General features: G+C 35.7%; 1 protein-coding gene across 3 annotated transcripts; it reads right to left on the reverse strand.

The window, feature by feature from the left end:
- Window positions 1-6,570: 6,570 nt before the first annotated feature.
- Window positions 6,571-14,404, reverse strand: LOC110915694 (DNA topoisomerase 2-binding protein 1). 3 transcript variants are annotated; one of them, XM_022160432.2, is made up of 19 exons: window positions 14,281-14,404; window positions 13,913-14,111; window positions 13,770-13,812; window positions 13,063-13,184; window positions 12,218-12,325; window positions 11,949-12,093; window positions 11,785-11,876; window positions 11,505-11,598; window positions 10,971-11,424; window positions 10,746-10,888; window positions 10,571-10,673; window positions 10,352-10,469; window positions 8,810-8,977; window positions 8,433-8,723; window positions 7,939-8,352; window positions 7,807-7,860; window positions 7,400-7,491; window positions 7,229-7,319; window positions 6,571-6,817 (listed from the first exon to the last, which is right to left on the reverse strand). In XM_022160432.2, exons 2-19 carry the CDS (start codon window positions 14,087-14,089, stop codon window positions 6,728-6,730), a joined length of 2,799 nt encoding a protein of 932 aa, XP_022016124.1. In that variant the 5' UTR covers window positions 14,090-14,111; window positions 14,281-14,404; the 3' UTR covers window positions 6,571-6,727. The 3 variants fall into 3 exon arrangements, with proteins under 3 accessions (XP_022016124.1, XP_022016116.1, XP_022016130.1); XM_022160424.2 differs by having other exon boundaries at window positions 7,400-7,494; XM_022160438.2 differs by lacking the exon at window positions 14,281-14,404 and having other exon boundaries at window positions 7,400-7,494; window positions 13,762-13,812; window positions 13,913-13,963.
- Between the last annotated feature and the right edge of the window lie 450 nt (window positions 14,405-14,854).

Genomic DNA, 14,854 nt, shown 5'->3' on the forward strand with positions numbered 1-14,854 from the left:
GTAAGTATGTATTCGGGTAGGGTTTTGCAATACCCTAAATGTCCAAACAATCCCATTGTTTAAGTGATTAGGTTAATCATGTTTAACACACAATAGATTCCCTAGTTGACGACAATAGTTCAAATTCGATAATAATTGCTAAGTTCAGATTCCTGATCATCTATTTAACATCAGACACATAAACAGCAAACCCTGATTATCATTGTCACAAAGTAGCTTCGGATTCCACATAAAGTAAAACCCGCACCCCCCTTTAACCCTTGAACAAACTCAGAACCCACTTGTTTTGCATACAAACATAAAATCAGACATCAGTACATATCTTATATGTAAATACGGATCATTAAGAACTTATAAGTGCGGATATCCTAATAAAATTAAGTGTGGACACAAGGATGTTCCATAAATGCAGACAAATAATCATCATCTATGTGCGGACATCTTGAAAACCAAGTTAAAGATGTCGAACCCAAATTGAACCCTAGCTCAAACAAAACAGCCAAATTGAAGGGATAAATCAAACCCAAATCGAAAACCAAGTTCAAATTAGTAATCATCCAAGTGAAAGGATCAAGAGGTATGTAAAATTTTGTTGTTTGGTTTCATCTTGAATTCTTGATGAACATATGAAATCGAAATCTGAACTTGAATGTTTGATGTTTGAATGAAATTATGATAAATTCATGATTAGGAACGAACCCTAATCAACAATTTGATGCATTGATGTTCATAGGTATGAGATTCATAATCACCCACTTATGTGTTAAATGGGTTTTGTAGAAAGATGATAAACACTAGAATTATGATTATCAATCTAGTGTTATTTGAGCTCCATGAAATAATTCTAGGTGTTGATGTGTAAAATAGACATTTGAATTTGTGGAAAATGCTCAAGATTGGCTAAATAACTAGTCATGAAACTTGATTATTGATTTTGTAAAATTATGCCCTTTAGGTGTTTGTTGAAATGCCTAAAAGAAAACTAGATGTTGAAATTTTGAGTAAAAACGCATATTTGAATGTTATAGTGAATTATGCGTTATATGAAATAATAAGAGTTCTAAACAAGTCGTTGATTGAACTCTATAGGCAAAAGGAATTGAATCTTCAAGCGGACGAGCCGGAGTTGATACGCGTTTGAAGGAAAAGCACTAAAGGTACGTAACTTATAGTTTCTTACATTATGCATAAACATTGGTCTTAGAAATTTTAATGGAATTGTAGTGTAATATATGAGTTTGTATGTCATAGAAGTGGTGAAGTTCGCTCGACAACTAAACGGGTCAAAATGAATGATTAGAATATGTTTGGTAAGTCAATGAAGTGACGAAGTTCACTCGACAAACCGAATGGGTCAAAATAAACGGTTAAAGTATGTTTGATAAGTCAATGAAGTGACGAAGTTCACTTGACAACCAAACGGGTCAAAACATGATAATTAACTATCAAAACGAACTTTTATGTTGGTTTTAGAGCTGGCGATTTTATTTGTTTTGTTTATTTTGTACTCCGGACTTGTTTAAACATGATAATTAACTATCAAAACGAACTTTTATGTTGGTTTTGAATTTAGGTGCTCATAGCATCTTTCCGAGGACATGGTTCAAGATAGGTGATGTGTGTAAAATGGAACATATAGATTACATCAAATGAGACATAAAACTAACCCTTTTTAAGTACTAATGTTGGAAAAAGAGTGTTTTTGTCTTCCTTTTGTATTTTCAGGATTAAATGAGCTCAAATTAACAAAAGAAGCAAAAAGACAACTAAATCTAACATAAATACAAGAAAAGGAACATAAGTGGATTGCCCGACCCCTCAACAGCATCCTCCCAAGCAAAACAAAGAAGGCAAAAGACTGAACACGCCCCGTGCTCAGCCAGCACGGGGCCGTGCCCAAGAAGCAGCAGAAAAGACAAACCTATAGAAGCTTCTATTGCCCACCACGGGGCCGTGCCCAGCGAACACAGGGGCGCGGCGAAAGTACTACATGCGCATTAATTGTAATTGCGAATTACAATTAATGAGGAGAGAGATTGTCAGACGGGCACGGGGCCGTGTGCAGCGGACACGGGGCCGTGCCCAGGATTCTGTTCAGCCTATAAATAGGAGTGCTTGGTTTCATTGCAACTCATCCCTTGGCACACCACCTCTCTCACACTTCATCCACCACCCACCACCACCATAACACCATCATCCACCACCATCATCCATTGTCCATCATAGAGTGTGTGAGTCGTCTCGGGATCCAAGATTGATCGTAAGAGTTCTTGACAATCAAGGCCATGTTTGCCTAAGTCTCTTACATCACTTGGTGAAGACAAGTGTTTAGTATAATACTTTTTATTTTTAATCTTTTGTACTTTTTATTTGGTTTTGTATTAATGACTTTAATAACTAGTTGCTTATGTTGAAGGTGATTCTTCCTTATCGTTTGTCCGTGGTGTCTTGGCATTATTTTACTGTCTATATAAAATAAAAGATTTTCACCATTCATATCTCCACGGTCTATATGGAGGTATGTTGGCTACCTGGTCGGGGGTTAAGGGAACGGTTTGGTAAGGGTCTTGCCCTTGTTCAGCGTTTAGAGGTCCTGCAAGGGACCTGGGTCAAATTTAGTAGGATCTCCTTCAATACCCATAGGTATTGGATGGCGGGGATCCAAACTCTTTGACCCCCTCATAAGTTAACTACTATTAATACTATAACCCGGCTATTTAGGACTGTATCCCTGCTGACTCAGACTACTTAGTCGAGGGTAACGTCACCTCCAAAAGAGGGGCCTACCATAATTTGCATTAATAACTTAATTCATTATCTTTCAATAATCCGACCCTTTAGAATTGTATCCTTGCTGACTCAAACTACTGGGTTGAGGGTAACGTCGCCTTCAAAAGAGGGGCCTACTACAATAACTAAGATAATCTCTTAAACAAGTGCAAAAGTGCGAAAATAATCAAAGGTTATACTAATACACGAGTCGGATCCAAGTGATTCATCTTGTCTATCTGTTTTTATTTTTATTTTATTTTTCAGCATTTAGTTAGTTTTATTTTCTTAGTTTAAAAATCTTTTCTAACATTTTGATTTGATTAGACGTTGAGGATAAACCGGTACTAAAAGCTCTTGTGTCCTTGGACGACCTCGGTATCTTACCAACACTATACTACGTCCACGATGGGTGCACTTGCCCATATGTGTGTTTAGTGTTAGTAAATATCGTGTATTATAAATTTAAAACTTGGTTAAAAGTGTAAAAAGGGCTTAAAATATACATCTAAAATATATACACACTAACACGCATCAATAGGACTGCGTGGAGACGTAGGATTAGGATTAAGGACTTTTAGGGGATATTGTAGAAAGGTCTTAGGTGTATTTTAGGGACGTAGGTTTTCTTATTTTTAAGTGACCATACCGGTGATTGCATTCCTGTGTTCATGCCCAAATGTTGTTGTATGATATTATACATGATTTACATTATATTGTGTCACTCTGATAACTTTATTGGTATTGCTGACTTCTTATTTCTATGTTCTTTGACTTGGTGTGTTGGTATGTTGTTCGTTTTGGAGCCGAGGGTCTCTTTGGAAGCAGCCTCTCTATCCCTAGGGATGGAGGCAAAGTCAGTCTACATCTCATCCTCCCCAGACCCTATAAGTAGCTTTGCTATTTGTGGGATTTACTGGGTATGGTTGTAGTTGTTGTTGTTGCTCATAGTGTGTTTTCGGGTGATGATCAAGCAAATATAAAGAACCGAACACAAGACTTTTGAAGCTTCCGCAATGATATCATTTTGTTTAGTTAATTATGAAACATGTAAACACTTGATGTTACATTTGAATGTTTAAAACTAGTACGGATGATAACTTGAATACTTTAATCAACGTTAACTTAACAAAGTTTATGCAAGGTTGTATTTTCATATAAAATGCGTATTTTATTAAAATCATGATTATTCGAGACGGGTCTTACATTATGATGGCATGAAACTTTGTCATAAGTTAGATAGCTTTGCATGTTGTACATGTAGCTTAAAAAGTAGTAAAATGGGTTAAATTTGCATGATTTATTTTACTTACATGGAATCTGCACTAACATGAGTATGAGCACAATTTTATTCAATAAATTACATGCATTATGTTAAAATATCAAGTCGCTACGATTTGGGATGATTTTAGTAAAGCTCGGTACAAGACTATGCGTTAAAAACGGTAAAGACCGGCTTTTTAAGAGATTTTACAAAACTGTTTTAGATCAGTATATAAACTGATATTTTGATATAAATATGAGTAATTTAACTTATATTAAGTATCTTTGGTGTTTGGTTAGTCATACGTGACTTCCGACGCCCGAAAACATTACCGAATCGTGAAAATACGCATATTTCAATGTATACGAAAATGGGTTATTCATGGGTGAACCTTATGTGATACAATGTGTTATATGATTATGAGTATGTGTAAGATGATATGTTAAGTGTTGACATGATAGTGGGAAATTAAAACTATGCATGTACACTTGTATGTTTAAAACGGTAATATTGCTAAAGTCATGTTAAGTATGTAACTTATTTGTTGAGCATGAAAATAATACATAGGTTAACTTACTAAGTTGTTTCATGTATAAATGCTTTAAAAATGATGAAATATGTAAGTTGACGAGATACGTGTATTACGATATTAATAATGTGTTCACGTTTATGTATATATATATTACAAAGCGCAAATCGTAGATATATTGCTTATAAACGGGGGTGATAACGGATATAACATTATGAGGGTTACCAATAAAATCGTTCAAGTCGCAAAACTTTTAAAATATATATATGAACGCATATATATATATATATAAATACGCCAGCATAATAAAAATAAAGACTTTTCGACAAAGTCTTAAAGTTATGTGAAAGATTCTAAGTATTGGAGAAACTTAGTTACTTTGTGAAATATTGATTGTTAAATCGTTCCTATAGAAATTAGGACGTGTAGATCAAATAGTGGGATTGCGCTAATATTATCACGCACCCAAAGATGAGTGTCACTAAACCCCCTCTTTTTACTGTTTTGTATACGTTTTGGGAGAAGAACACGCCTTAAAAAGGATAAAATCTATTTTTGTATAAAACATGCCTTTGATTAAATTAAATATATATTTTCGTGGAAAATATATGGTTTTTGGACTTTTGGTTGATATAAATATGTTTCGAGGAGAAACGGTTTTGATTGATATAAATATGTTTCGGGGAGAAACGGAGATTATTATGGTGTTTGGGATAAAACGACCGTGTAGATTTAAAAATGCTTAAATCTTAAGTTGTGGCGAATTCGCTTGATCTCAAGAGAATAAGTATCGGTTTAGGCTTATGTTTCGGTGCGGACTTCAGGGAATTCATACAATCACAATTTGTTGGTTGGGTTCTCCGAGGAAGTATTGCAACCTCTAGGTCATATTCAACTGCTTGTAACTTTCGGAATATGAACATGATTTTTTGGTAGTAATGGCCTGATCACGATGTAACTTAGGGCGACCATGTCACTCTGGCTTGGATTTCACAGTACATTCAGCAACGAAGTTCCCAAACCCACTACTTAACTATCTAGTGCATATTACCAAGTGGCTCAAGTACGACACCCCATTGGAGAACAAAGAAAAAGCAAAAGGCAATCAAAGATGAATGGATATACAATTTCCAAACTAGATCTCACGACTATGAGAGTGACTTACTAGCAAGCAACCTAGTCATTTCCGCATGGCAATCCTTGGATACGGTGATTCGGTAAAGGTGCCTAGGGCCTTGGCTAAGCACAAGCTTAACACTACTTACCTAGTCAATATAGCCGATAACCCCGGCTATATTGTTAAATAGGCAACTGATCACTAATTAATCCAATACACCGGGTATAAGAGAACTTAAAGATACATGCATGACAGGTATTGTAAATTACAAAGGTCCACCCTGGAAGTATTTCTTTTTAAAGATGTATGAAATTCAAAGTTTCTTGGGTTGGGAGTTGGGCTGCAAACGAACCGAACGAACACGAACAAGACCGTGTTCGTGTTCGTTTGTTAAGAAATATATGTGTTCGTGAACCGTTCACGAACACTTATCAAACGAGATTTTATGTTCTTGTTCGTTTGTTAAGGAAATGAACTTGTTCGTGTTCGTTTGTGTTTGTTTGTTAATTTTAGGCAACGAACGTTGACGAACACAGACGAGCACAAATTAATGTTCATAAACACAAATGGAAACAAATGAACACAAACAATCGTTCATGGACAAAATATATAATACACTAACACTTATTAGATATTTAATTTGTCGGAATTTTGAAGTATTTAAATAAATATAAAAACTAAAAACACTAATGAACTATTGAACACAAACGAATACGTTCACGAACATAAACGAACAAACACGACCTCTGTTCATGTTTGTTCATTTAACTAAACGAACGAACACAAACAAACTTCCCGCCGAACGTTTGGTTCGTTTGCAGCCCTAGTGGGGAGTCAAAACTGGGTTAAAACAACTCATGATGTTTTATTGCCTAACCGAAATTTTCAGTGTTAGGATGTAGTTTGGTTGTAAATATCAAACTTTTGGAGAAGAAACATATGAATATACTTTATGTCAAATCAAATAACTATGAAAACAGCTATAGTTCTAGTTGTCAGGTCAGATGTGGGTATTTTATAAAACTAGTACAACATATTTACCCTGATCTCAGTTTGGGTTGGGGGTGAGGCCACTTCGTGTTCGAACTCTGTCTATAATCATCTGCCTCCCAGATAAATCTTCTTCATAGCTCACCACCTGCCACCAATTTCAACACACGTTTAGACACCACAATTTCAGCTCGTTTATATGAGTGTTACTACTGCAGAAACATGATATGTGTATAATCATGCTTTAGGTTATCATATCTAACCCGTTTAATAAACAGGTCATAATCGGGTTGATCTGTTTCACCCGTTTAATTAAATGGGCCATGTTTGGGTTGACCTGTTTAACCCGTTTAAATAAATAGGCCAACCTGTTTAGATAAATCGAATAATAAATAAGTAGATAGAATGTTTAACCCGTCTAAAATGTAATAAATTAGTTTTGAGATTACTAAATAATTTCATTTAAAGTGTCATTATTATCTTATAAAATTGGTTTCGTTAAAAATAATAATCATTATAAAGGTAAAAGCATAAACAGCAAGAAATAGAAAACACAAACCTGAGATTCTGTTTGTGTTTCACTAAAATTTCCATAAATGCCGGCATTTTCTTCTTTTCCAGGGTTGCTGATGTCATCCTTTTCATTAGACCTGGAAAATTAATAGCCAAGGTAAGGTATCATGAAAATAATCCAAAAGCAGTCAATAGAGAAAGCAACATGTCATCTCACCTTCCAGTCCAGTGCTTAGACAATCCAAATGCCGAATGAGGATCCTCACTATGAAGATCATGCCCAAGCCTTGAACAATCGGACGTAAACACCTGCTAAATGGCATTAAAAAATAATCAATCTGTTTACTTATAAATGGGCCAATTTTGAACAATCGGATGTAAACACCTGCTAAATGGCAATAAAAAATAATCAACCTGTTTACTTATAAATGGGTCAATTTTGGGTCAAAATCTAAAGTAAAAAGAACAAAATAAAAAAATATAGTTTTTGTACTCATATTCTTAACACACCAATCATTTATAGACTCGTGGAAAAAGGACCCACTTTGACCCGTTACCTGACCCACCCATTTTGCCACACCATTAAAGTTCAGAGCAAAGAATATTCAAAGCATCAAGTGATACCTCAGATACGTTTTTATCGGTTGCTGTTCTATCTGGTGACATCTGATCATGAATCTAAAAACAAACCATAGTATTAACAAGCCATTCACAACAACCACAATCATAACAACACAAATAACAATATTTTCTTACCTTGCTTGTCTGCTCTAACAAATCCTCGATAGCAGATGCAACATCAGGGACCGACTTGGAAACCTCCGCGCCATTTTCAGTAACCGCATTTTCAGTAGCGATATTCGTGCAGACGGAAGTTATGGGAACTGAAACAGAAGATAGTAGACCTTTCGTGACACCATCTTCGTATAGTCTTGGTTTTTTACTGCACAAAGCTGCATATTTGTCCTCCTTCCTTGTGCTGATACCATCAGCAATCCGGGCATTCTTACTTACGGGTTCCCGTGGTTGACTTGCTAGTTGAGATTCACCAGGTGCGGAAATCATTCGAACTGCTTGAGTTGGGTACTGGCTCATGGTGCACATCCCGGATTCTCGGTCACTCGCGGTTGCTTCTTTTGGCAGAAATTGACTCGAAGAAACGACTTTGTTCTGCCATGAATAACAAATGGGTTTGGCATGCAAACATGATATAGTATAAAATTAAAAACAGTTAAGGGACAAACCCGAACCTGTTTAACACACTCCCAGATCCACTCGATTGTAACGGTTTGCATCCCCCATTGACAAGCAGCCTCATATTTTGGGCCTTCGGAGAATTTGCATATTAGATAGTTGACTTTTTTGGTCAACTTTTTAATTAATTTTCCTCCAAGAACATGGCATAAGTTTCTTAATAGCTCTCTATCCTTCTCCTCGTACTGGGATACACAGAACTGAAGCCCGATAAATCCAGGTAATGGAACTTTGCACTGAAGTGGAGAAAAGAGAAGGTGACTGCGAACATCTAGCAAGTGTCCATCCTTCACAACAAAATGTTGAACTAAAATTAGCGCGTACCAACTGATGGTACGTTACAACTTTACTAAATAAGAAATTTCTCAAATACCTGTAAACATGACCGAATCCAGTGAGGGGATACATTAGTAGCACCAGTTAATTGTGTTGGTCTGCATAGAACACCATGGGCTTCAACTGTGTAATCAACAATTTTCTTGGTCTGAGAATCCACCACCTCACCGCCCCCTTCATGAATCCAATCCACAATTTCACCTCTCTGAACAGATACCAAATATATAAAAAAAAAAATATAGATGAACAAGGAAGAAAAGAAAACGATCGTACAAGTAAAAGTGATTCAAGGGTTTTCAATAACATATAGTATACAAATTATAAGCAGCATATAAGTTATATCGAGAACACAAAGATGAACAAATATATTCCAGTTTTAAAGGGGCATCTTTGTCATTTCTTCCTCATCATTCTCATCTTATTCTTATTCTTTTCCAAAACTTGAAATCTGTAGTTCACTATAGAAATAATATATCTCAACTGCTCAAGCCTCTGTCGCAGACAACAATTTTGGGCATTTGGAAAAACCATTGTTTGTAGGGTTAATATTAATATCTATCCATTTTTCAACCATCATTCGTTTTTGACATCTCTTTTTGTTTAAAAAAAGTATATGTACCATGCTAATGATCTTTTTGACAAGGCAAACAGAAATGCCGGTCCAACTGGACTCGAGTGACTGAATATGCTAATGATCTTTTTGGTTGAAAGTTGAAACTATAACCTGTTAAAGGTCCAGAAAAGCTTGTCGCACTTCACTAATTTATCATCATGAATATTAGACTAGTTATGTGATTATCATAAATTAGAAGGTACCTATGTGTGGTACTATACTCCATATAGATTATTGAGCCCCAATGTAACCACATTATAAACACAATACATCTTGGTTTTAAAAAGTGTGAAGCATTCCAAGGCGTATACGTCTCGAAATCCGGAGGCGCGAGACAAAAGCTTCACAAATGCGCGGTGTTCGGTATTAACAAAAGCTAATAAATTATTTATAGATTATATTTAACTTGTTAGTTTTTAAACACTAAAAATAACATATTAAAACTAAGATAGATAAACAAAAAAAAATCTCTATGTACAACCTAAAGAAGCCCAACACGCATGAGCATAAATAGGCTATGCAGAGACTCACCAAATAACTCACTCAGCTCGCGTTACAAGCTCATGAAGCAGCATCCTAAAGAGGAATCACACTATAACCTAAACCCTAAAGCCCATTGGCCAACATACTAACCCTAACATTAACTAATATGTATTATATAATATAATCTACCAGTAATTTTGAATTACAATTTTGTATCAAAACCAAATTAAAAAAGATATCCGCATATAAAAATTGTAAACTAGAGTTAAATTTTGAGTGAACCAAGTGTTGTGACAATAAAAACCCTTAACGTTTAATCATGTTTCTCTCACTCTCTCTACGTGTGTGTACAGGCGTATGTTAAACAAGTGTATAAGAATTGTTGCTGAATGTTAAGTGTCGCACAAGATACCAACAAGTCACAATAGTTTGGCCCTTTCAACATGGAAAACTAATTTATAAAGAGAAGAAAGACAAGCATACTTGAACATCTGGGAATGAACTGGAAAAGCGAAATGATCGGCCTATAAATACACTTGATTTTTTTTCCTGGCTTTTGTTGCTGATAACATGCTGCGTTCTCTGTCGGCCCTCACTCAAACTGCCAATATAAAAAACAATTCACAGGAGAACTTTTGTACTCATTATAGTTTTGGTCCCCTTTTCTTCTACAAAGACATCAGAAAACAAAATTTCATATACCTTTTGGACAGATCATTTGAAAAGGCCGGTTGAATGGTTGAGGGGTTCCCTTGTTTCAGACCAGGTATGCCGTTTACAGACCCCTTATTATAGGATATGGAATCTACAAACAGGAATTGCAGTTAGTGAACAAAGATATAAACATATTGAGATTATATATGATGAAGTACCGCACCTTTTGGGAGGAGCAAATCATAAGCAGCATGTCTCCGAAGTACCGAAATTTCTTTCTTTTCACGTTCACAATCCTCAAGCCATACTGTTTTTACCACATTGATGACACCCATGGCAGAAAGGCTTCTTACTTCTTTCTTCTCACTGCAATAAACATAAATGTTACAACAGTTAAAAACTTAAAATAAAAATATAAGATATCTAATTGAAATGAGAAGATCTTTACCTTTCTGAAGGAGATCCAACAACAATGTGTGTTAATTGTTCATTGAGAGACATATAACGAGACCCGCCTCCTCTGCGGACCATGTTGACCAATCTCCGCATTTCAGAAGCATCAAAACCAACAAGATGAATTTTACAGTTTAACAAATACAAATCGTTGTCTTCAGACTGAGAGTCCTCAGCAACACATGCATCAATGTTAAATGAAGTTTTATGCTGTACGCAAGGTGGTGTACTGGTATTGTCATCGCTGACAGGGACAGGAATATCTGAAATAGTAGAAGCCATATTCTGGGAGAGAGTTGCTTCCAGGTCAGCATCTACCATCCCGTCACATGAAATCTCTTGATAGGAACTGCCCTCTGCATTTTTGACAACCTTTGAGGAAGTTCTTTGACTATTCGTGGATGTGACGGAGGTTTTCTGGACAGGATATGACTCCTCATTCAGACATGCTATTTATCACATAAGATAATATATGATCAGAAACAATATTTAAACGTTATTAATTTATGGCATCAAAGTCAAACGCTACCTCTTCTAGCAACAGACTGATTAAACCATGTCCTGCTAACAATATGAATGTGACCCCATCTTTTGGCAACCTTGTATTTGTCACCTTCAGGAGCGTGTTAGCAGTTAAAGAAGCATACGTTTTTCAAGACAATTTAGAAGCATTTACTTGGAATAATCCACTTAAAGAATATACATGATGCAAGAAATGATGAAAGCAATCAAATCAAATGTATGTAATATCATGTGCTTGTCATTTTAATAATTTAAACTACTTTTATGGAAATTAAAATTAAGGATATATCACAAACTAAATGAGTGCTCTTTCTTGTGAGTTCAGCAGAGTACTTGCCCCCATTCTGTTGGACAAGCTTTTCTATCTCCTTTCGCTCATCTATGATAAAGAAACACATTAGCAAAGACATAAAAACATATTTTCCAATATTCATAAAATAAGCTAGTAAACCTAAAGGAACTTGGGTGACACTAATTGTCAACCCAGAAAATGGAAGAGTTCGGTAAGGCTCATGAGAAACAACACGATGCTCCTTCCAGCACCGGTGCAACCAACTGTCAGAGACGATAGGTTTCTTCAAATTGTTCAAAGCCCACTGCATAACATGCAGGAAAAGCAAAGTAGATTACTCAATAATAATTTAAAAATTTGGCAAACAATTGCGTACTAGCATAAAAACTTATAATACTTAATGTCAAGAGTCAAGAAAAAAGAGAAACCTTATACTTTGCCGCTAGTACATTCTTCACAATTACAAAGCTAACATCTGATGATGCTTTAGTTTGCAGCACACCTCCCATAGCAGTCACTAACTTGCCAATCTCATCCTACAAGAAATTGTAAATATAATGTAACGTACTTAGCCGGGTAAAAAAAAACAAAATATTTACAGATATGATCACACTTGAAAACTATATATAGAAATGACGAGTCCATGAACAATATATAAAGAGATGAAATATCAATTATGCCATCAAATATTGCAGCCACATAGCTTTAATATATTAAAATAACATATAAATAAGCAAATATTATATGAAAACAGAAAGGAGACATTTTTCACCCTTGTATATTTACTTTCTACATGAATGTGGCATTACCCATTGATAATATATATCCGCCAAACTATCTCAACACTTAGCATAAAAAGGATATCAACTATCATGTGTGACGTCTCCCATATATTAAGAAAGAGATAACAGATGTACTAACTAAACAAACTGAAAGCTAGTGGTTAGGACACAAAGCAAAAATCATAGAAGTCAATGACCTAGTCCCAGTGCTGACAACTGTATTAAACTGATACACAAAAACAGCGGTGAAATCCAACTTAAAGTGAAAAATGAAAAGGAAAAACAGAAAAAAAATAAAAAGAAAAGTCATCATGAACAATGATATCAGTTTATTTTTGTTGGCTGTAAATAATCAGGTACATAGCATCACACAACAGAGAGCCATGCAATGCTCGAAACAATTATAGCTATTTGTCAGCTATACATATCAATATACATAGAATCACATAATACTTGTAATTATATTAATCAGTAACCAGAAAAAAAAGAACCTTTTCCTTCATTTCAAAGCCAGATGCCAGTATTTTTACTCCATCCATCGCAAGGCAACAAGTGAATCCTTGTTTTGGCAGCACTCTGTTCTCTTTTGCACAGGAAAACACACATTGAGGACCTGACAAAGGTACAAATAGCCCAGTGTAACACATTGTCACATTTGTTGACCAAATGACCAATGAATTTAAATGTCAAAATCAAGAAAAATTAAGCATCTGACTGAACATGGAAACAGACTAAGATCACAGTAAAATTGCATTCAATTACTAAAGCCTTAAGCACTATAATAATGTCAGGAATCTATGCACTCTCTATCAGTTCAGATTAATATAATATCAGTTATGTAAACTAAAATAAAAGCAGTGCTTTACCAAATTCAAGAAAAGATCCAGAAACTTCCATCTTGTAAGAATTATTTGAAAATGAATATTTATATGTATCTAAACACATGCTCATGATAACATTTAGCATAATAATTTCTAATCATCAAAACTTGAAAAGGTTTGATCAACTGCGAATAACTCAAACTAAGGCCCCTTTATGTAACCACAGTAAGTATAAACCAATTACGAACTAAATTGGAGTATTTCGGAACAAAGAAACACGATAACTGAAACACTCCGTACTCTTCGAGTAAAATAAACAACATATACACCAACAAACAGAGATCAAGGAACCTGAGAGGATAAACTCACAGCCATACCAAGCAAATTACAACCTTTCTGGCGCAGATCATTGAACTTTTCCTACGTCGAAAACAATCGGTAAGCTTTACAAAAACAAATAGAATACATTCCATTCCAATACTATAAAAAGTAAAAACCCTAGGCAGGCAGGCATACATACATGATCTCGAGAGGAGATTATGTGGAAATCATTAGGTCCATTCCTAGAAGGATCACAACATAGAACAATATCAGCTCCGTTATCTTTGAGAACATCGTGAAGCGAGTCGAATATCTCAGGAGCCACCAAGTTTCTGGACATGAACACATTCGCTCCCTTGAACGTCGTCTTCCTCATATCTCCTCAATATTATTATTCGCTACAAAATAGTAATCAATTGATTGCAATTAAAGATTAAGTTGTAATTGTAATCAATTTGAAAATGCTGTTAGTTAGTTGTATGCATCAATTACACAATTGAAGCTCTAGGTTTTGAATGGGGAAGATCTAAAGAAGAAATGAAGGCTAAGGATTGAGAAATGAAGAACCTGCCGGAAAGTATGGTGAATTGGTGGAGTCAAACGGTGGAGATGCAGCAGATTTGAGTAGGGCGCGGGAAGAAGAGGGTTTCAGGGGTTTTGGATTTGAGAGGGGGAAGGGAATGTTTGGATTTTCCAAATTATTTTGAAGCATTTTTGCTATTTAAAGGTCAGGCCTAGTTTTCCAAATTATTTTGAAGCATTTTTGCTATTTAAAGGTCAGGCCTAGGGGTGCAAACGAGCTGAGCGGCTCGTGAGCTATTCAAGATCAGCTCGAGAAAAAGCTCGAAAAGACTCGAGCCTTATCGAGCCCAAGCCGAGCTTGAGCCTAAAATAAAGCTCGTTTGCTTATCGAGCCCGAGCTCGAGCCTCGTATGTGAAGCTTGTTAGGCTCGTCGAGCCTTATCGAGCCTTTGTGTAAACGAGCCGAGCCGAGTCGAGCCGAGCTTATTCAAACGTGTTTGCAAGCCGACCTCGAACCTAAAAATAAGCTTATTTAGTAAACGAGCCCGAGCCCGAGCTTCACTTATCGAGCTCGCGAGCCTAAAAAGTTTATTATTTGTATTATTTTTATTTAATATAT

The sequence above is a fragment of the Helianthus annuus genome, chromosome 2 (genome assembly GCF_002127325.2).
Source record: "Helianthus annuus cultivar XRQ/B chromosome 2, HanXRQr2.0-SUNRISE, whole genome shotgun sequence".
Lineage (NCBI taxonomy): Eukaryota > Viridiplantae > Streptophyta > Magnoliopsida > Asterales > Asteraceae > Helianthus > Helianthus annuus.

Bases quoted from the DNA above. Each gene is read 5' to 3' on its own strand.
- LOC110915694 (XM_022160424.2), bottom strand. From the start codon at position 14,089: ATGAGGAAGACGACGTTCAAGGGAGCGAATGTGTTCATGTCCAGAAAC. The intron at 12,326-13,062 runs GTTCTTTTTTTT...AATTTCTTGTAG, and splicing joins GCTTTGAAATGAAGGAAAAG to GATGAGATTGGCAAGTTAGT. The intron at 8,978-10,351 runs GTATGCTTGTCT...GTATCTGTTCAG, and splicing joins GTTCATTCCCAGATGTTCAA to AGAGGTGAAATTGTGGATTG.